The 20,934-nt window shown below is 41.9% G+C and overlaps 1 protein-coding gene across 4 annotated transcripts; it reads right to left on the minus strand.

The window, feature by feature from the left end:
- Positions 1 to 654: 654 nt before the first annotated feature.
- pygmb (phosphorylase, glycogen, muscle b) lies at positions 655 to 20,918 on the minus strand. 4 transcript variants are annotated; one of them, XM_081348507.1, is made up of 20 exons: positions 20,516 to 20,918; positions 18,907 to 19,008; positions 16,813 to 16,891; positions 16,610 to 16,713; positions 16,386 to 16,517; positions 15,396 to 15,507; positions 14,827 to 14,909; positions 14,591 to 14,734; positions 14,298 to 14,390; positions 12,831 to 12,977; positions 12,383 to 12,546; positions 5,544 to 5,658; positions 5,272 to 5,373; positions 5,020 to 5,167; positions 3,733 to 3,791; positions 3,509 to 3,650; positions 3,201 to 3,408; positions 2,818 to 2,952; positions 2,629 to 2,695; positions 655 to 2,109 (listed from the first exon to the last, which is right to left on the minus strand). In XM_081348507.1, the coding sequence occupies exons 1-20, from the start codon at positions 20,756 to 20,758 to the stop codon at positions 1,960 to 1,962; spliced, it is 2,529 nt and encodes an 842-aa protein (XP_081204633.1). In that variant the 5' UTR covers positions 20,759 to 20,918; the 3' UTR covers positions 655 to 1,959. The 4 variants fall into 4 exon arrangements, with proteins under 4 accessions (XP_081204633.1, XP_081204634.1, XP_081204635.1 ...); XM_081348508.1 differs by having other exon boundaries at positions 18,952 to 19,008; positions 20,516 to 20,865; XM_081348509.1 differs by lacking the exon at positions 20,516 to 20,918 and adding an exon at positions 20,340 to 20,454.
- Between the last annotated feature and the right edge of the window lie 16 nt (positions 20,919 to 20,934).

The following is a 20,934-nucleotide window of genomic DNA, read 5'->3' on the forward strand; positions in this document are numbered from 1 at the left end:
TGTATTGTATAATTAATAATACATTAATTTAATAGAAACAAATTCTTTTATTCAGCAAGGATGCATTAAATTGATCAAAAGTGACAGTTAAGACTTTTACATTCTGGAGAAAAAAAATCAAATAAATGCTGTTCTTTTGATCTCTATCCATCTAATAATTCTGTATTCTTTGATATTAATAGGAAATGTTTCTTGAGCAGCGAATCAGCATATTAGAATGATTTCTGAAGGATCATGTGACTGAAATGTTAAGATATATTAATGTAGAAATCAGTTATTTAAATAGTAATACATTTACAACATTATAGTTTATAAATCTATATCTTTAACAATCTTTGAAACCAACTCTTTAACAATAGTGTGTAAGGATAGTTCACCTGTTGTCATCATTTACTCACCCTCAAGTTGTTCCAAACCTGTATGTGTTTGTTTCTTCTGTTGAACACAAAAGAAGATATTTTGAAGAATGTTGGTGATCAAACCTTTTAACAGTTGAATCAACAGAAGAAATAATCTCATACAGGTTTGGAATAACATGAGGGTGAGTAAATTATGACAACATTTTCATTTTTGGGTGAACTATCCCTTTAAACATTCTGTATTGTCACATGTAAGACCAACATAAGAATACTTGCAAAAAGCAGAAACAGCAAATCATTTCTTCATCTTTTATTTCTCATTTTGTCTCTCTTCAAGGGTATCAGCAGGACTGTTTGGTGTGTGTTGTCACCCACAATAGGGGCAAACATTCAGAGAGAACATTATCAGATTGTTAAAGCTGTTAACAAAAGTAGCAGGTTAGGTTGTCAAGTCTATGAAGGGGTGACCAGGAACTAGAGATAAAATCCTACTCCTTTATCACTAAACCAGCAATTCATGTCCAGTTTAATTATCGATTTGAAGTATTGTCTGCTCACTTCCAGCAAATCCAAAAGCAATGCTCAGTACATCCTTGTTACATCTTTGTTTCATATTCTAAGAATACAAGTCTATAATAATATATCTGAGTAAATACATTTCAGGCTCTTGAACGCAGCCTGGCAAGTATGGAGAATCACACTTTAGTGCTATATTAGTTTCACTGGACTCAAAGCAAAGTTTCATACAGGGCCCCATCTTATTTTGTGTGGTGTGAAGAACAGAGTTACAGCAGTATATGTGGAAAAAGCTACAGTACAATGCTTCTCGAGGACAAAATTGACAGATCATGACTAAAGTGCTAAAGTGAGGAGCTCTGCGGGTGGAAGAACACATGAGCACCAACAGGCCAATGAGAGACAGGCAGAGATTTACACCTAAACATACACAAACAACACTCATATTATGGTTAAGGCAGGTAGTTTCAAGCAGTCAGAGTTCGTGACGGACATGTCCAGCGGGAATTTTACATTGAATATGGTTCAATTACAGTCATAACCTAAGTCAACCTAAGCCCAAAGTGCTCATGTAATAACTGCCTGTCGGAAACTAAAACAGCCAAAAAGTGTTTTAAATAATCAGTCTAAAATTCTCAATTCAAACATTTTGCCACAAAACACAAAAAAGACCACATTAAGGTGGTTTCTCAAAATGTTTCCATAACAGTCACCATCATGCTGTGAAATGTGGCAAAATACAGAAAGGTTTTTGCTATGCTTTGACCTCACAGTGTATGTTTGGTTGTGCTATTCTGCTGACGTGGATAAACAAATACATCACACCTTTTCATAATACTTCACTGGGAACATTCTTACACCAACATATGCTGTATTTAAACATGCCACAAAACTAGATGCGCTGACAGCTCGTTGCGGGAGCAGGGATGCAGAGAAATTGTGTGAGGCTGTCTGACGAGAAGATGGATTAACATCTCCTATGACATGTCGACGGTAAAATCACCTTTATACATCTTCACAATGTTAAATAAATTCAATGTGAGAACAGCTACAACATTGGAAGATTTTGATCTTGTGGTAGGACTTAGCGGGGGTCATCTGGGGCTGCGATCTTCTCCAGACTAGGCTCCATGCCCCAGATCTCACGGGCGTACTGGCCGATGGTGCGGTCACTGGAGAACTTGCCACAACCAGCAATGTTGTGGATGACCATCTTGGTCCATTCCTTAGTATTCTGTTTGAGAATCAGGAAGAGAAACAAGCTTCGAGTCAGTTCCAGCATTGTTGTGTTTCTGTTGTGTAAAGCCCTTTCAGAACAATAAACGTTAAGTACTATTTCCATCTATACATTTCGAGTGAATCTATCTATCTATCTATCTATCTATAACCCTAACTATAAAAATACACTGAAAACAGCAATATTGTAAAATATTATTACAATTTAAAATAGCAGTTTTTGCATGTGATTAAACAGTAAATGTAAATTATTCCTGTGATCAAAGCTGAATTTTCAGCATCACTGCTCTAATTGATACAAGCATGATACATGTTTTTCAGGATTTTTTTGATGAATAGAAAGTTTAAAAGAACAGCATTTGAAATAGACATTTTGTGAATTTTGTATATATGTTTACTGTCACTCTTAATCAATTTAATGCATTCTTACTGAATAAAAGTCAAATATTACTCAACTTCCTGAAAAACACTGAAACATTACTGGAGTCATACAATATCATATCGTTTTAATACAAACCTTATACAAGGCGCTGACTTTCTCTTGACTTTTAATGTAGTCTTCATAGTCAGCAAACACCTTGAACCTGCAATCACAACCAAAATGTAATTTAAATGATCAGTATTAAACAGTGACTGTGTGCGAAAGAGAGAGTAAAATTATTATGATTATTATTAAATCACAACTATGAGTTTTGTTTTTTCTTACCGGTCATGGTGCATCAGCATCTTGACAATGTCTTGAAACTGGTCAGGCTCTGCAGGGCTGAAGAATCCTTTAGAAATCTGATCCATAGCTTGTTTCAGTTCTGGAATGCGGTTATAATACTCCATGGCATCGTATCTGGAAATAAACAAACTTCAGTTAAGTTAAACAAGACTGTATCTAATACCCTCATTTGTAGCCTTTCCTTTAGTTCAAAAAATGAACAACACTTTATCATTTTAATTTCTTCCTTATTTTGCTAATGACTACATCTATGACGTTTTAATAAAATCAATTTTAATGGATAAACGTTAATAAATGAATGCTCTAAAAAAACTAGACTACTGCTATTCAGAAAAATTGTTCATTGAAGCTTATGTCGTCACCCTTTCTGATCCAAAGCTTCCACATCCTTCACTCTCATGCCGAAGATGAAGAGGTTCTCCTCTCCCGCCTCTTCAGCCATCTCCACGTTAGCCCCATCCATGGTGCCGATGGTCAGAGCTCCATTCAGCATGAACTTCATGTTGCCTGTTCCAGAAGCTTCTGTTCCTGCTGTGGAGATCTGCTCGGACAGGTCAGCCGCGGGGATGACTGTAAAACGACAGAAAGAAGTAAGCAAGGCGAGAAGTGTGAGTAAATAAGACAAGAAGCTGATCCAACATTAAAATCTGTTAGTAAGTTTGCATGCTACCTTTCTCAGCCAGGGTAACCTTGTAGTTCTCAAGGAAGATGACTTTCAGACGATCTCCCACCACACTATCATTATTTACCACTTCTCCAATTGCCGTGATCAGTTTGATGATCATCTTAGCTGTGTGATACCCGGGGGCGGCCTTGAAGATGCATGAGTTAACCAATTAGCATTCAGATTTCAGTAGAACAGATCAGACTGGTAAGTGAAGTGATCATTCTCACCTTTCCTCCAATCATAATTGTCCTTGGAGTCCAGGCCTTGTTAGGCTCTTTCTTGATGCCTGATCAGACAAAATAGTCAAGTTAAGTACACTGTAAAGAAAAGTTGTAAATAAAGTAAAGATTATTGGAGTATTTGAGTTACTTGCCAATTCTTAGTAATTATTTGTGAAATTTATAAGCAATTTCTGAGTGAAAATTCTTTTAAAAAATCCACAGGCAGGGCTTAGATTAAGGCAAGATTATGCCTTTGTTCAATTAGTACATCTAAATAGCTTTAAAGGGATAGTTCACTGAAATTACATTTTGGTATGTTTTAGCTTACCTCAAGGGCATCCAAGATGTAGGTGTCTTTTTTTCCGCAGTAGTTTCAATTTTTATATTTTTAGGTCAAACCGTTCTTGTCTGTCAGTCATATAATGCAGGTCTATGGTTACTGTCTCAAAGAGCATGCACAGAGTCCAAATTAAAACAATTCCCCGTCGTAAGTACACATTGATGGCATAAGACACGAAACGAGCGGTTTGTGTGAGAAAACGAACAGTGTTTATATCGTTGTTACCTTGGAACGAAACCGTAGCCAAGGCGACATCTAGTGTATATATCTATACCCGCCCGCGCCCTCAGATCACTTGGACGTGGTTGTGTTCAAGAGGTAACAACGATATAAATACTGTTCGTTTTCTCACACAAACCGCACGTTTCGTGTCTTATGCCATCAATGTGTACTTACGATGGGGAATTGTTTTAATTTGGACTCTGTGCATGCTCTTTGAGACAGTGACCATAGATCTGCATTAAATGACTGTCAGACAAGAACGGTTTGACCTAAAAATATCAAAATTGAAACTACTGCGGAAAAAAAGACACCTACATCTTGGATGCCCTTGAGGTAAGCTAAAACATACCAAAATTTAATTTCAAAGTGAACTATCCCTTTAATAAACATGTCTTAGAAAAAACATTACTGGTGTGCATCTTGAGACAACAATGGCACTGACATATTTTGAGAGATGTCAGAGTAAGTTGCTTTCAGTTAAAACAGCTCAAACATGCATTTTAGTCTAGGACTAGGCTTCAGCCTAGTGTTTTTCAGTGTAGGAATACTAGCTTTCTGCTTAGTGTATACGGCACAGTACACACTGCATACTGCCTACTAAATAAAAAACAATATGTAAAAAGTTATGCAATTAATGTTCCAAACGTTCCAGTAACATGCTAGAGATATGCATTAGTTTGTTTCGAAACTTGTAAAAAGAGAAATATTTCACTGTTTCAAGAGAAACTTACGGTTGTAGAGGGTGATGATGTGCAGACAGTTCAACAGCTGCCTTTTGTATTCATGGATCCTCTTCACGTGGACATCAAACATGGAGTTTGGGTTAATCTTCACCTTGTATTGTTCCTCTAGAAGCGCTGCAAATTTCATTTTATTCTCCTAAAAAAAAAAAAAGCAACAGATATGCCATGTAATGTTCATCATTGCCATATAAATTATGATTATTGCACTAAAGTTCACTTTGAAAGTGGATTCTGTCTCACCTGTTTGACTTTAGCAATGTCTCGAATTAAAGCATCATCATCCACAAACTTCAAGAGTTTCTTCAGCTGGCACAGGTCGCGAATGTAGTCCTCTCCAATTCTCTAGCGATTAACATAAGACAGGGATTTACGGTCAATAATGACTCTTGAATGGCTTTCCTGAAGCTTCCAAAATGTATTTCCGAAGGTTATGGTACTTTTTGTATGTTCCTCAGTAGTGTTTTCACATGTAATGATAACTTTTTTTTTTTCTTATCAGCAATGTTCCTCACCTCAGCGATAACCTCAGCCAGTCCAGGGTTACACATGACAAGCCAGCGACGAGGTGTGATACCATTGGTCTTGTTCTGAAACTTCTCTGGGTCCACTTCATAGAAGTCCTTAAAACTGTAAACAGAATCAACCCCACCAAATTAGATACAACTGTTTTTTAGCCGTAAACATCTGTTCTGTTCTGTTCACCAGGGCTAATTCTGAGGCAATGTGATTAAGTCATAAAGAGGGACAAAAAATTGTGAAAAACTATTTGGAATTACATATTGTTGATATAAATTTGGACATTTAATTTGCAAATGTATGAATGTCATTGCACTGGACAACAATGCTTGTGCTATCTTTCTTTAAAATAAATGCTACTTGGTTTATACACTACCGTTCAAAGTTTCGGCTTTATTTGAAAGAAATTGCATTAAATTGATCAAAAGTGACAGTAAAGGCATTTTAAACTTTAAATTACTATTTACTATTTAATGCTGAAAATTCAGCTTTGCCATCACAATAATAAATTACAATAAAATATATTAAATAGAAAACAGTTGATTTGGATTGTAATAATATTTCCCAATAATATTACTGTTTCTACTGTATTTTTTATGTTAAAACATTAAAAATCTCATTGTTAAAAAATGAAAAACGTCTCAGGTTACGACTGTAACCTATGTTCCCTGAGAACAGGGAACGAGACACTACGTCAGAATGACGCTATGGGGAACGCCTCAGGCGTGACAGGTGTCTGAAATCAAATATCATCTCACAGCAATCATGCTGACCGGCGACAGCCCGTGAATCATTAGCGTGAATGATTAACGTGCAACCTGCAAGTATAAAAGGGGCGCTTTGCAAACATGACAACATCCTATCGTCTGAAGGGACTGTTGCAGGCAGGCCCCGAGGCATGGCAGGAAGACGTAGTGTCTCGTTCCCTGTTCTCAGGGAACATAGGTTACAGTCGTAACCTGAGACGTTCCCTTTCGAAAGGGAACTCTACACTACGTCAGAATGACGCTATGGGGAACGATATACCAACGCCACCATGCTAAGGGGAGTGCATGCCAAAAGGCAGTGACAACTGTCAGAACCGGCAATTCAAATGAACGCTAGTACCACTCACCCCCAGGTCACACTGAGCTGTCAGTGACAGCACTCCCTACGGTCATAGCCCAAGCTAAATGACACCACAGAAAACCTCCATAAACATAGTTTAGTGAAAGGTCTACCTGGGCCTGCTCAAGGGCCAAGGACCACAACTTCAACTTCTTAGAAGGGGTCCCTTCTAGGGAATGTGGCTAGGGAACCTGAGGGAACCCCAGCCAGTCACTATTCAGGGGAACGTGCCACCTGAAATGCCACCAGGCAGGCCTGACCTGGTGTCACCATATAAGACACTACAGTCTGGCCACTTCCTGTCTGTCCGAAGACAGAGCCTCTGGACACTTGCCTTTAGGAAGGCATCCAACCCGAGGGACTGCGAAGCAGGCAGTAAACCACTCGGACCGGATCTCAGAGACGGGATATCCTGGAGAGTATGACTCAGCATAGTGCTTTACAACCCTTGCCAGCGAGGGGAGTTTCTCTACTCGATCCACGGATCAACCCAGTGTTTGTGTTTCAAAACACTAAGGAGGCCTGTGAGGGCCTAAGGACTGATCTAACTGGGAGGCCTCATGAGAGGCCTACGACCGACTGACCAGACTCAGGAGACCATATACTCATACTGACCCTCAGTGAGGGGAGCATAGATCTACCTGGTAGGCAACCAGGCTGTAGCAGGATAAAGAGGTTCCAGAAGGGAACCCGTAGCAGAGAATAAAAACTTGAGTTGAGCCAGGGCGCAAGCTCACCTTCGGTAGCTGCCTGATAAGGTCTGCTAAACTGAAAGTAAGCGGCCACTAGCTTACAAAACCCAGCACCACTGTGAAACTACTCTCAGGGAGACCTGGAGAGGCCTTACTACCTGACCACCACAGTATGTGGGAGCTCACTTTCAGAGAGGCCTGGGGAGGCCTACTACCTGACAACCACAGTACGTGGGAGCTCACTTTCAGAGAGGCCTGGTGAAGCCTACTATCTGATAACCACAAAACGTGAGAGCTCACTTTCAGGGAGGCCTGAAGAGGCCTACTACCTTAAAGACCATGCTAAGTGGAAACGCACAGTAAGTGGGAGCTAACCCTCCAGGGAGGCCTGGTAAGGCCTACTACATGACAACCACAGTATGTGGGAGCTCGACTTCAGGGAGGCCTAGTGAGGCCTACTACCTGATAACCACAGTGCATGGGAGTTCACTTACAAAGAGGCCTAGAGAGGCCTGCTACATGACAACCACAAAACGTGGGAGCTCAATTTAAGGGAGGCCTAGTGAGGCCTACTACCTAATAACCACAGTGCATGGGAGTTCACTTACAGAGAGGCCTGGAGAGGCCTACTACCTGACAACCACAGTATGTGGGAGCTCTCCTTCAGAGAGGCCTGGTGAAGCCTACTATCTGATAACCACAGAACGTGGAAGCTCACTTTCAGAGAGGCCTGGAGAGGCCTACTACCTGACAACCACAGTATGTGGGAGCTCACCTTCAGAGAGGCCTGATGGAGCCTACTATCTGATAACCACAGAACGTGGAAGCTCACTTTCAGAGAGGCCTGGAGAGGCCTACTACCTGACAACCACAGTATGTGGGAGCTCTCCTTCAGAGAGGCCTGGTGAAGCCTACTATCTGATAACCACAGAATGTGGGAGCTCAAGAAAAACCACATTAAGTGGAAACTCAAAGTATGATGGAACTCAACTCCAGGGAAGCCTGGTGAGGCCTACTACCAGAGAACCATGACATGAAGGAGCTTACTTTCAGGGAGGCCTGGAGAGGCCTACTACCTGAAAACCACAGCTGACAGTGGGCCAGACTGGCAGTCCAATTGACTGTCTATGGGGCTTTGCCTTCAGGGAGGCCTTATGAGGCCTACTACCTGATAGTTCAACCTCAGGGCCATTCTTAGTACCACAGTATGAGGGATTCAGCCCTCAGGGAGGCCTAGTGAAGCCTACTACCTGATCCCCACAAAAAAATGTGGGGGCCCATCTTCAGGGAGGCCTGAAGAGGCCTACTTCCTGAAACAGTCTAATCAGCTGGATGTGTACTGCTGCTGGGGACTCGCCTAACAGGGAGGCCCGGTCGAGCCTACTAGCTGATAGCGAGTCTTTCTGCTACTTTAATGAACACTGCTGGAACCATACTAATAAAAAACTTTCCTAAAGTTTTGACCTAGTGTATGCTCCACAATGTTGTGACCCACCTCCGAGGAGGCCTGTTAAGACCTACTACTCGGTAGTGAGTCTTCTGCCCGAACTACCAGGGCCAACCAATGAAGGTGAGCTGGCCTAGGAGCCCTATCTTAGGGGCTACCCGGTCAAGGAGGCCTGCTGGGGCCTACTACCTAACTGTGCAGCCTTCAAGGCAGAAAAACTGTTACTACAGCGCTTACAGCATCCTGGTACCTAATCACATTGCCAAAGGCAGTGTACTCAGCGAAAAGCAATACCCTCATAGCAGGGGAGTACAACATACGCCACTCTGCCTAGTGGAGACCCCATTTCAAGGGCCTACCTACTAAATGCATGGGCGTCAGCTCATGGCAATGCCCTGGCTTCAAGGGTGCGGAGTTCAAATACCGGAATGAAATGTAGTTAGAACTCCCTGCTCAACCGGAGCCATCGTGGTGTGAGGTAGATAATACAGAGCTGAGAATGGATTACTCAAAACTACCCCGCTTTTAGTGGGGGAGAAACACCATATGCCCCTGAAATGTTAGACAGGGAGCGGGCCTGCAAGTGGCTCCAAAGGGAAACAGGGATTTGTCCTGTGCCCAGCCTGGGGAAGCGGGGCTTGCTTGCAAGCCAACCAACCTTCACCCCTCGTTCGAGTGGTTCAGCTCAACGGGCTGAGTGGAGCCAGCTCTAGAGGCCTAATCCAAGTAGCTCTGTTCGGCAGGGTCTAGCAAACTATCACATCGCAGAGCGAAGGACAGCCTAACCCTGCCTGAAGGATCATACCTCAACTACCACCCTGCATTACTCTATCACCCCTGAATGCAGTGAAAGGGGCGGGCCTTGGCCAACAACTCCCATTTAAGGGAGGAGGCTGAAATCTAGGGGAGGAAGCCTAACACATAATGAATGTGGCAGCTATACTTAGCAGAACGCCTCGAACATCCCAAACATAGCCTAGGCCAGCTACAGAGGCGGCCCGGGTTAGGGCCGACCTACAAGCATAGATCTACCTGAGAGCTCGGAGGAGCCACAGCCTACTTGATTGAGAGGCTGTAAACACTCACCTACTGACACCTTACAGAGCTCAGGGGAGCGAAGTACTCAGGATACCAATGTCACAAACCAATAGGTAAGACATAAGATCTATCTGAAGCGCCAGCGTCAGTCTAAACCTAAAGCAAAAGAGTTCCTTTTTTTTTTTTTTTTTTAGGAAGACCAACTACTCTACCCCAGGGTGGCTAACAGCCCTGTGGCCAAAAGAAATGAGCGGTGGCCCACCACGCATAAAAAATGTTATGACAGGAAGGCCATCACATACTCAAAACGGAAGCCAATTTTCCTTGAGCTTCTCGTTCGATCGTTCCAGCCACCGACTGGGGAGGCTTCAGGGCCCTGAAGTCTCCATACTTTACCTTTTTACTCTAAGAATGACCCCTAGGTCTATACAGGGAACAAGGCTTCTGTAGAGAGATACAAATAAGTGTTAGTTATACACACAGATTCTCCAAAAACCAAAAAAGTTCACCTGTGGCGTGCGGAGTGAAGACTTCACCAGAAAGGTCTCAACGAACCTGGGGTCCACCACTTTTACATGCCTAAAAGAGGCACTCACATCAACCAGTTGCTACGGCGGGCCATCAGAACATAGTTCTCATCATAGGCCCAACCCCAGGACTGGTGTAACGCAAACGCCTGGGGAGTAAAGAAGAGGGAGAGGGCCGGTAGAAAACGCCCTCCAGGGAGGTCATACCCTTACTTCCGCTGAGCGCTGCTCCGCTTGCGCTGAATGACCTCCCTTAAGTCCCTCTTCTTGCGGGAGGCTCGCCTTCTCTGCGTCCTACTCCTCCCTGGAGGGGGCGCACGAGAGGCAACACTAGACCTCTGGCCCTGTCTATGGTCCTCGGACCAAGACGGACCAGGTCCTCCCGCCTGCCTGGGCCGGGGCCCGGATCTCAGCGGTATACAAGTTTTAAATGCGGCTGAGCGCGCCTTCGCCTCCCTAAACTTTCCAACCACCGCCTCAACGGAGGTGCCGAAAAGTTTAGTGGGCGAAACTGGTGAATCAAGGAGAAGAGCCTTTTCCTTCTCCCCGATATCAGCCAAGTTGAGCCACAGATGCCTCTCCGTGGCCACCATCGCCGCCATCGACCGGCCGATCGCGGCAGCAGTCTGTTTAGTGGCCCGGAGAGACAAATCTGTGGTCCGGCGCAACTCAGCGACCGCCTCAGGGGACAGCGTCCCCTGGTCGAGATCCCGCAGCAGATCAGCTTGGTAGGCTTGGAGCACTGCCATGGTGTGAAGGGCAGCACCAGCCTGACCTGCTGCCATGTACGCTCTACCATTCAAGCGAGCCGTGACTTTAAGAGGCTTGGATGGCAGAGTCGGAGCTTTTAGTGTCGACGCCCGCCCAGATACGAGATAGTTCGCAAACGTCTCGTCAATGGGCGGCATCGACACATAACCATACTCCCCGATCCCCTCAACATCAGCGAAATTACCCCGCTGATGTCGATGAATACGGGCCGAGTATGGTTTCTCCCATGCCCTCTCGATCTCATAATGAAGATCCGGAAGGAATGGGAGGCTCCGTTGAGCTGGTGGTCTATGTTCAGGGAGAAATCGATCGTCTAACCGGCCGCGAGCGATCTCTCCCTGAGCGCGCCGCCATGGCAACTGAAGCTTGTCAGTGGCGCGCTCCATAACTTCCACCAACTCAGCGTACATGGGGCAGGATGGCTGACGAGGTTGAGGATCTGATTCATCCTCCTCAGCCATCTCTTGCCCAGCCTGAAGAGCACTCGCTGCAGTATCAGTAGGAGAATCTTCTCCGTCATCCACCTGCAGCTCACTCTCGTCAGCCGATGACTCGTCGGAGAGGTGAACAACCCTCTCGAGACTGTCAGCGAGCTCCATCTGGGAGCCCCATGAAGCGCGTCGCCGCTCTGCCTCGGCACGAGCGGGACCCGATCCGCGAGGACCAGATGCTGAACTCTCTCCCCTCGAGAAGAGAGCCAGACGAGAGCGGAGCGTTCTCATAGGAAAACACTCACAGTTTGCACAGGATGCTCCCTCGAGAGCATCCCGTGCGTGCTCTTCACCCAGACAGTACACGCACATCTCGTGAGTGTCACCCGGCGACAAATATCTTGGGCACGGGTCAACACATTTGACAAATTTCTTAGGACTTGCCTTGGACGTGCGTTTCATTTCCTTGCTGGAGTAGACGTTTTTAATTACAGACAAAAACAGTCCCTGAAGACGAAAAAGATGTTGTCATGTTTGCAAAGCGCCCCTTTTATACTTGCAGGTTGCACGTTAATCATTCACGCTAATGATTCACGGGCTGTCGCCGGTCAGCATGATTGCTGTGAGATGATATTTGATTTCAGACACCTGTCACGCCTGAGGCGTTCCCCATAGCGTCATTCTGACGTAGTGTAGAGTTCCCTTTCGAAAGGGAACCCAAATTTTGAACAGTATTATATATTTTTAAATGTGGCTTAAGTGTCCAGATACTTTTTGAGGCTACTGTGTATTTTAATCTTTAAAAAAAGTTAGGAGACATACACAGTGTCTTTAATAATGTCGGAGTGGATTTGTGCCACGCCATTGACTGCATGAGAGCCAACGATGCAGAGATGAGCCATGTTGATCTTCTTCTGACCTCCCTCCTCAATGAGAGACATGCGTCTCAAACGGTCAAAATCACCAGGGTAGAGCGCAGAGATCCGCTAAGAAACAGGAAATAAAATGTAAGGTCAAAACAGAGTGAAATGTACATGGGAAGTTACTTTTCTTCATCTGAGATTTACTGGAAGCTGAGTCATGCAGAGCAGAGGAGGTTGTTTAAATAACCTCACACAGCACAATTTACTCCTTATTTGGAGTCAACACAGTCCTACATTCCCAATGCAGTGAGTAACAGATCTCCCAACCCCTTCAAATTTTTTTTTTTTTTTTATCTACAATAAATTTCAAATGCAATGTTCCATGAAGATAATGTCTGTTCCCAGACCTCCATGTGACGTCGGTTAATCTCGTAGATAATCTCTAGGTGACGGGGGAGAAGGTTTTGGAACAGGTCAACGGGCCAGCGTTCCAGAGCTTCAGGTAAAACAGTGTGGTTAGTATATGCACAAGTACGCACAGTGATGTCCCACGCCTGAAAAGAAAAAGAGAATGACAGAAAGTCACAGGAGAGTGAGAGAGAAAGAAGAATTTTCATTCTAGAAATTTAAACTTTATGTATGGTAACACTTCACAATAAGGGTTCATTTGTTAAAGGGATAGTTTGGCCAAAAATGATATTAAACCCATGATTTACTCACCCTCAAGCCGTTTGAGATGCATGTGTCAATCATTTTTCAGACAAACACATTTTCAGTTATTTTAGAAAATGTCTTAGATCTTTCAGTGGTTATAATGTTAAGTTATGGGGTCCACTCCTTTAAGTCCCAAAATCTGCATGCATCCTTCACAAAAGTAATCCATCCGGCTCCAGGGGGTAAACGAAGGCCTTCTGAGGGTAATCCGTGCGGTTTTGTCGTTAAAATATACATATTTAAAACTTTATAAATGAAAATAACTGGCTTCCGGAAACGGTCGACGCGCGTTCACGGAGATGGATGCCGGCGTATGACGTAGGATGTAGCGTTCTACGTCACAACGCTTCCTAAGCTACGTCCTACGTCATACGCCGGCATCCATCTCCGACCCCATAACTTCACATTATAACCACTGAAAGATCGAAGACATTTTCTAAAATAACTGAAAATGTGTTCGTCTGAAAAATGATTGACATATGGATCTCGAACGGCTTGAGGGTGAGTAAATCATGGGTTTAATATCATTTTTGGCCGAACTATCCCTTTAACATTAGTTAACTACATTTGTTAACATGAACTAATAATGAAATACTTCAACACTCTTTAAAATCAAGGTTCCAAAAGAGGGTTTTCACAGCAATACCATAGAAGAACAATTTTTGTTTCCTCAAAAAAACGTTCAGTGAGCAGAAAGAACCATTTTTTCTTCTAAAGAACCTTTTTCAATGATGAAAAAATCATTTTTTGCAATGAAATGGTTACATGGATGTAAGAGGTTCTTAATGGAACCATAAATGGCAATAAAGAACCTTTATTTCTAAGAGTGTACAACATTTATTAATGTTAGTCGATGTAATTTCAACATTTGCTAATACATTTTTAATCAAAAGTTGTATTTGTTACCATAATGCACTGTGAACTATTTTTACTATCTACCATTTTGTAAGATTAATAAATGCTTTAAAATATATATATTGCTCAACGTTCGTTCATGATAGCTAATGCATTTACTAATGTTAACAAAAAAAAAACTTATTGCAAAGTGTTACTTTATGTCCCTGTATTACCCTTTTATCAATCAACTGAATAGTCCTACAGTTTGACTGCAAATCCTTTTTTAAGCATGTTAAAGGAGAAGACGTGAATTTCCCACTCACCGTGTCCCAGTTCAGCTTCTCGTCATCCATCAGTATTCTCATCAGTTCAGGGATGGCCATTGCAGGATGAGTGTCATTCAGCTGTATAGCAACCTGAACGACACAGAAAGAGCAAAGAATCTCTGTAGTAGTTTTTAAATGTGAAACCAATTTTGTTTATCCCAATGCATTAAGTTTTATTGCTCAGTCTCATTAATATGAATAAACGACACCAGATACAATGTGAATTGTGTTGAATGTTCTCTACACCCCAGCATCTTAACATAAAACAAAGTGTTCCAGGAATGTCCTACCTTATCTGGCAGTGTGGTCAGATCCATGCGCACTTCCTCAATTGAGCCGAACTTGGAAGCTTTGAACCTGCGGATGATGTCTTGTAGAGTTGCAGCCACCACAAAATACTCCTGCTTCAGACGCAACTCTTTCCCCTCAAAGAACTGAAATACACAAACAGGAGTATTCGTTTACATTTAGGCTCCAAGAGTCATGCGATTTGTTTCTTAATATGAACCGCTTGAGTTGCACTCACGTTGTCGTTAGGGTAAAGCACACGAGAGATGTTCTCAGCTAGATTCTTATCCAGAACGGCCTGGATGTAACCACCAACATTAACTGTTCAGGAAGACAGAAAGTCAGTCATAAGATATAAGGCTCAAAGATACAGTATACCCATTCAACAGTTTGGGGTCAGTACAGTTTCGTTGAAATAAATTCATACTTTCATTCATTGCTGTGTTTTTAGACTTACTACATCAAAGAATCCTGAAAAAAAAATGAATCACAGTTTCCATTAAAATATTAAGCAACACAACTGTGTATATTAAAATAAAGTGATTATTTTTATATTATATTTATATTTTATAGTAATATTACTGTTTTTGTTGTATTTTATAAGTTGACCTTTTTTTCAAAAACATGAAAAAATCTTACTGACCACAAACCTTTGAACAGTTGTGTATATGGACACAAATGGAATAGATCAGAGTTGATTTTATGAATAATATTACAAGTTATTTTCATAATAATAAATGAACGATAAAGCTTATGCTTGGTTAAAATGTCTGATGATCATTGACTGATTGATTGAAGAGAACTCACAGTCTTTGAGATGGAATTCACATGGAGCTTTGGCAGACCAGAGCCTCATTGTGTTAACAATGTTGTTTCTGTATCCCGGGACAGGTGTGTCATAAGGGAGAGCAAGGATCACCTGGTGAGCCAAACAGGAACAGATTTAATAGGAAAACATAGAGATACATCTGTAAAAATGACACAATTCTACAGCATGTAGCATCTGAGTCTTGCGTTCTGCCGTTCTGGCCGTTCTGCTTTAGCTCTACTGAAATTCCTGATGTACACTCAGTTCAAACGTTTGGGGTCTGTAAGATTTTAGAGATGGTCCTCACTGCAGAACACGAAATCCAGGGGGAGGAGTTGGATCCAGATCCAACTCCTCCCAGCTTACATATACCTAAACCTACCCATCTCCACCCCCTGATCCCTAAACCCACCCCTAAACCTACCAATCTCCACCCCTTAAATCTGGATCCAACTCCGCCCCTGGATCTCGTGCACTGCAGTGAGGTGCTACTGGGATTTTATGCTCACCAAGGCTGCATTTATTTGATAAAAAATACATTAATATTATTACAATTTAAAATAACATTATTATTTTTAGATATATAATTTATTCCTGATGCAAAGCTGAATTTTCAGCATCATTACTCCAGTCTTCAGTGTCACATGATCCTTCAGATGTCATTCTAATATGCTGATTTGCTGCTCAAGAAACATTTCTTATCATCATCAGTGTTGAAAACAGCTGTGCATCTTAATAGTTTATTGGAAAGCATGATACATATTTTCAGGATTCTTGGACAAATAGAAAGTCCAAAAAACAGCATTTAACATTATGCTTTATATTTTGTAACATTATGTCCATACTGTCACTTTTAAACCATCTTTCCTTGCTTAATGAAAGACTCCAAACTTTTGAATAGTAATGTACAAGAAAAAAAATATTTTACAATATGAAAAATGGCATTTCCATACCAATTAAATGTAGATACATGTTTTTTATGCTCTCACCTGTGTGTCCACCCATTTCACTCCATCAGGGTGGTGCTCCACCCGACCATAGAAATGCACAGGACGCATGTACTCAGGCCGGGCTTTTTCCCAAGGGTTTCCATAGCGCAGCCAATCATCCGCCTCCTCCACCTGTCACATGATGTCAGTTGTTTACTAAGATCCAAATGCATCAAAGGAAGAGAAATACATTTCACTGAGATATTGTTGCAAGTTTGTTTTACCTGCCAGCCCTTCACGATTTTCTGATTAAAGATTCCAAACTCATAACGGATTCCATATCCATACGCTGCCAGGCCCAAGGTTGCCATGGAGTCCAGGAAGCAAGCTGAAGAGGAAGAGAAATTAAAGTGAATCAAAGCACCAACTCGACAGCGCAAGCCTCCATTAATCTTGTGATCAGCACGTTTAAAGAGACTGAGTTCACCTGCCAGTCGACCAAGGCCTCCGTTGCCCAGGCCAGCATCCTCCTCCATGTCCTGCAACTCCTCCATATCCAGACCCAACTGAGAAGAACCAGAATATGAGAGCCAGGCACGACCAAATCCGGTGAATAACTTCTCAGAGTACAAAACATGCCCTGTTCTTTCATCTTTCATCAACATATCTTTATAGTCATTCTCAGCATAGCAGTGCTGATCTAGAATAATTTGCATTTCATATTCTAATGAATAGGATTAAAGGACCAGGGGCAGCTAATCCAAGATGATCAGTATTACAGTACCTATAGCACCAGATCTCCTCCATATGCTCTTTCTCTATTTATGATTATGCTATCACTGATGATAATTACTGATAATGGCCTCTTTTCTTTATACAAAATGATTTTTTAAAGGTTGAGTTTTGAGGTTAGTGGAATAATAACAGATAATGTTCCCCGGGTATTATAGATCTCCTCTATTTGGACAAATGAATAAAGTCCCACCCCATACACACCACTGGTTGAGCCAATGTTGTTATGTAGAGTGGCCACTCACACAGATTGCAGTTCCCACTGGGGGCGCTTAAATGACACAATTATTTACTACCATAGAGTGCTGCAGGGATGGCATATTTTTGTAGGTCAAAACTCTAAAACAAGTTAGCATTTTACCATTTCCGTTTTTTTTTGTTTTTTTTTTGGGTTAAATGCCTGAAATAATGTCTGTGGTTAGCATATAACATAACATAAAATATATATTAATAGCCCATTGTGATTTTTTAAAGCTTTCACTTGTCTTTAAAGGTTACATATTATGCCCCTTTTCACAAGATGTAATATAAATCTATGGTGTCCCCAGAATGTGTCTGTGAAATTACAGCTCAAAACACCTCCCAGATAACTTATTTTAGCTTGTCAAATTTGCCCCTTTTTGGGTGTGAGCAGAAATGTTTGGGTGTGGACGTTTCTGAATGGTTAGTGGATACATTTATGTAGTTGTTGTGGAATTACATTAATTCATCGACTTGCATGTGACGTCAAGTTTAACTTTTACACAAGTTGACAGTTCCCTGAGCTCTTTATAAGACAGCTGTGACATTTTTTGGTCAAATAGTCTTCAGTGCTCGTCTGTGCAGCCAACGACAGAACAGTTTGCATGCTTTGCTGGAACTTTTGCCATTGTGTTAGAACTGCAAAAAAAAAAAAAAAAATTACACTGTTGTCACTTATGAAAACCACCGGCGCCGCGGGTGGAGACGTGCAGATTAAGGGGTGGTAAAATTATAATAAGATCCCCTTCCTTCGTCAGAAAGGGAGCGAAATCTCCCTGCGAAAATCGGCTTATTTTTTGACATGCTTGCAGAGAAAGGCTTACCAAAGATAATGGGTTGGTAGATGCACCGGGGACCCGATTATAGCACTTAAACACGGAAAAAGTCAGATTTTCATGATATGTCCCTTTTAAAAAGACAGTTGCTAAGTGGCTAAATGGAATCCCAAAGGGGGTCAGCCCTATGTTCCAACAGCCCTATGTTCAAACGGACCTATGTTCCCACATTTCTAAGAATTTTTTTTTTTTTACGATTTGTCTTAACTCCAGTTTTAGGGGTGGGGTCAGGGGTAGGCCATTTGTGGGAACATTGTGTAAACCCCAGTTACTGGTAGGTTTAGGGGTGGGGTCAGGGGTAGGCCATTTGTGGGAACATAGGGCTGTGGGAACACAGACATGCTCCCTACAAAGGTTAAATGTCATCGTGTCAAACAGGTAAACTCATCTACACACTAGTCCGTTTCACAGCCTCTTGTGTTTATAATTGTGCTCTTTCTAACTCAATCTATCAGTGAAAATGTTTAGCTTAGAGATGGTGACGTTGAAGTCATGCGACTGTGGTGTAATTCGTTTATAGCCTACGTTTAGATTTTTACTTGTATTTAGGCTTCAGAATTCATAAAAGTTCAGAATGTTTTTAAAATAGACTGTGGTTTTTGACAAAGGAAGTTGCAGGGTGATGCTAACTTCAGGGTTGGCCTACAAAAATATGACATCCCAGCAGAACTATTTGCTTTTTGCAGTGTTCAGTTGTACATATCTCCTCCCACCTGATAGATGGCCTCGTCACAAGCATTCTCCAAAGCTAAGTTTACCATGGTGTTTTGAAGGGTCCGACCCATGTAGAATTCCAGAGAAAGATAGTACACACGCTACAAGTGGAGACAAAGAAGAAGAAAGGGGGAAAAAAAGGTAAAGACAAGATAATTAAAAGTGAAAAAGAAGAGCATTTTTTTTAATAAAAGTGTTTTTTAATACTTAACACCAACAGCTGAGAGCCATTTTGAGCAACAGTGAAGTAGGAGCCATAAAAGCCCCTGCTGAGCAGACAAATAATAGTGACAAATAATATTGTGACAGGTGCGCAACACAAGCCTAATCTGTATTCCATGTCTTGAGATCTCATTGACCGCCAGCACAAAACATTCAATCGTTGAAGGTTGCCCAATGACACAACCAGCATGGAGGATTTGCTAGTAAACAAAAGCTAGCTTGTGATATTTCAGTCTCTTGTCTATAAATGATAATAAAGGTTAGGAAAGAATGATGTTTGTGTGCTGTGTCTCTGGCACATGTAAAAATAGCAGCATTAGCTGTCAGCGTTTAAGGTTAAATACTCTGTCAGGATGCCAGCCACCCAGATAAAGATGACACAAATTCCAAATACAACCGTGTCCTACCCTTCATTCATTTTTTTTTTTTACTTGAAGTATTTTTATTATTATTTTAGAACACAAAAAAATTGAAAATATAATTTTAAATTTCCAGTAGGAATTAGGTAAGCTTCGGTTTTGTGATTACTTATGCGTTCCTTTCCCAAAGCAAAATTACAGATTTGGACTTGTGAGTAAAATAATGTCTGTGGTAGACATTACTAAGTTGCTAATGAGGGCTAAAATGATTGACTAGCCTCCTTGTGACAACCAGCCTTCCTATTTCAGGTTTTAGGACTGGACGACGTACTGAACGTTGTAAGATGGAAAGGACCAATCACAATTATGTATGCAAATGAGCACAAGAAAGAAAAAAATCACAATGAGGTACGCATCAATTATAATGACATTGTGATGACATTATGATGACAACAACATCGTATGACGATGGGAGATTTTAAAATTGTAATTTAAACGAGTAACGTCTAAAATTATGTAAAATAGAGTTAAATAAATAAGGTTTTCTTATTTATTGTTTCGAATAATAGCCTACGCATTACAGAAATTGGGTTTTTAGATTGTTGCTATTGTTTAAATACATACAAGAATGTGCACATATTGAAATAACTCGCACTCAACGATTCAAAAATAATTAGACCTGTTGATACTTGTCAAGGGCACATAGAAAAGCTCTTCATACATTCTGCGGGACATTGAATGAAGGCGCTCCTGACATCAGTCATGGAGAGATTATGTAATTATTGAAAAAAAGCCCTACCATCTGCTGAAACATTAGCATTAAGCGTCATTTCCTGGTGCAATACAAATACCTCAATATTAAACTTTCAACAAGGATGTAGATGTTTCTTTTTACATTTTGCGATGTTGCTACTCTACTGCGCAACATAATGTCCCCTAAGCGTGATCCGACCCCTCCTCCCTCCTGTCAGTGGTGTACGTGCGGCCCCGATCTGTAGGATGAAACTGCGGCATTCGAGTCTCTTACTTTCGGGTCTTTCTCGTAGTAATGCTGCTGAGTCCGGATCCATCTTCCCACCAAATGGTCGCGCACGGTGTGCGCCAGGGCGAAGTAGTAGTCGCGCTTCGTTGCAACATTACGGTCCTTAACCAAAGTAAAGTGCAGATGGCGATTAAAATTGGTCTTGAGGTCTGAGACGTTTTCAACCCCGGCGAGACCTCGCACGGAAATTTGCTTCCTCTTCTCTTGGTCCGTCAGTGGCTTGGACATCTTGCAGACTGTTATATAATTGTGGGTTTCGTGCACCAGGAATATTAGTCTACGAGACTACGTGATGCCTGCTGCGTGTGTTGCGACTGTTTTTTTTTTTACAGTCTATGGTTGCGACGCGCGTCACCGTGATCTCCAAGCTGATGCTTCAGGGTCAAGCGCGCTCATTGGCGGCG

The sequence above is a fragment of the Scardinius erythrophthalmus genome, assembly GCF_964197995.2.
Source record: "Scardinius erythrophthalmus genome assembly, chromosome: 2".
NCBI lineage: Eukaryota > Metazoa > Chordata > Actinopteri > Cypriniformes > Leuciscidae > Scardinius > Scardinius erythrophthalmus.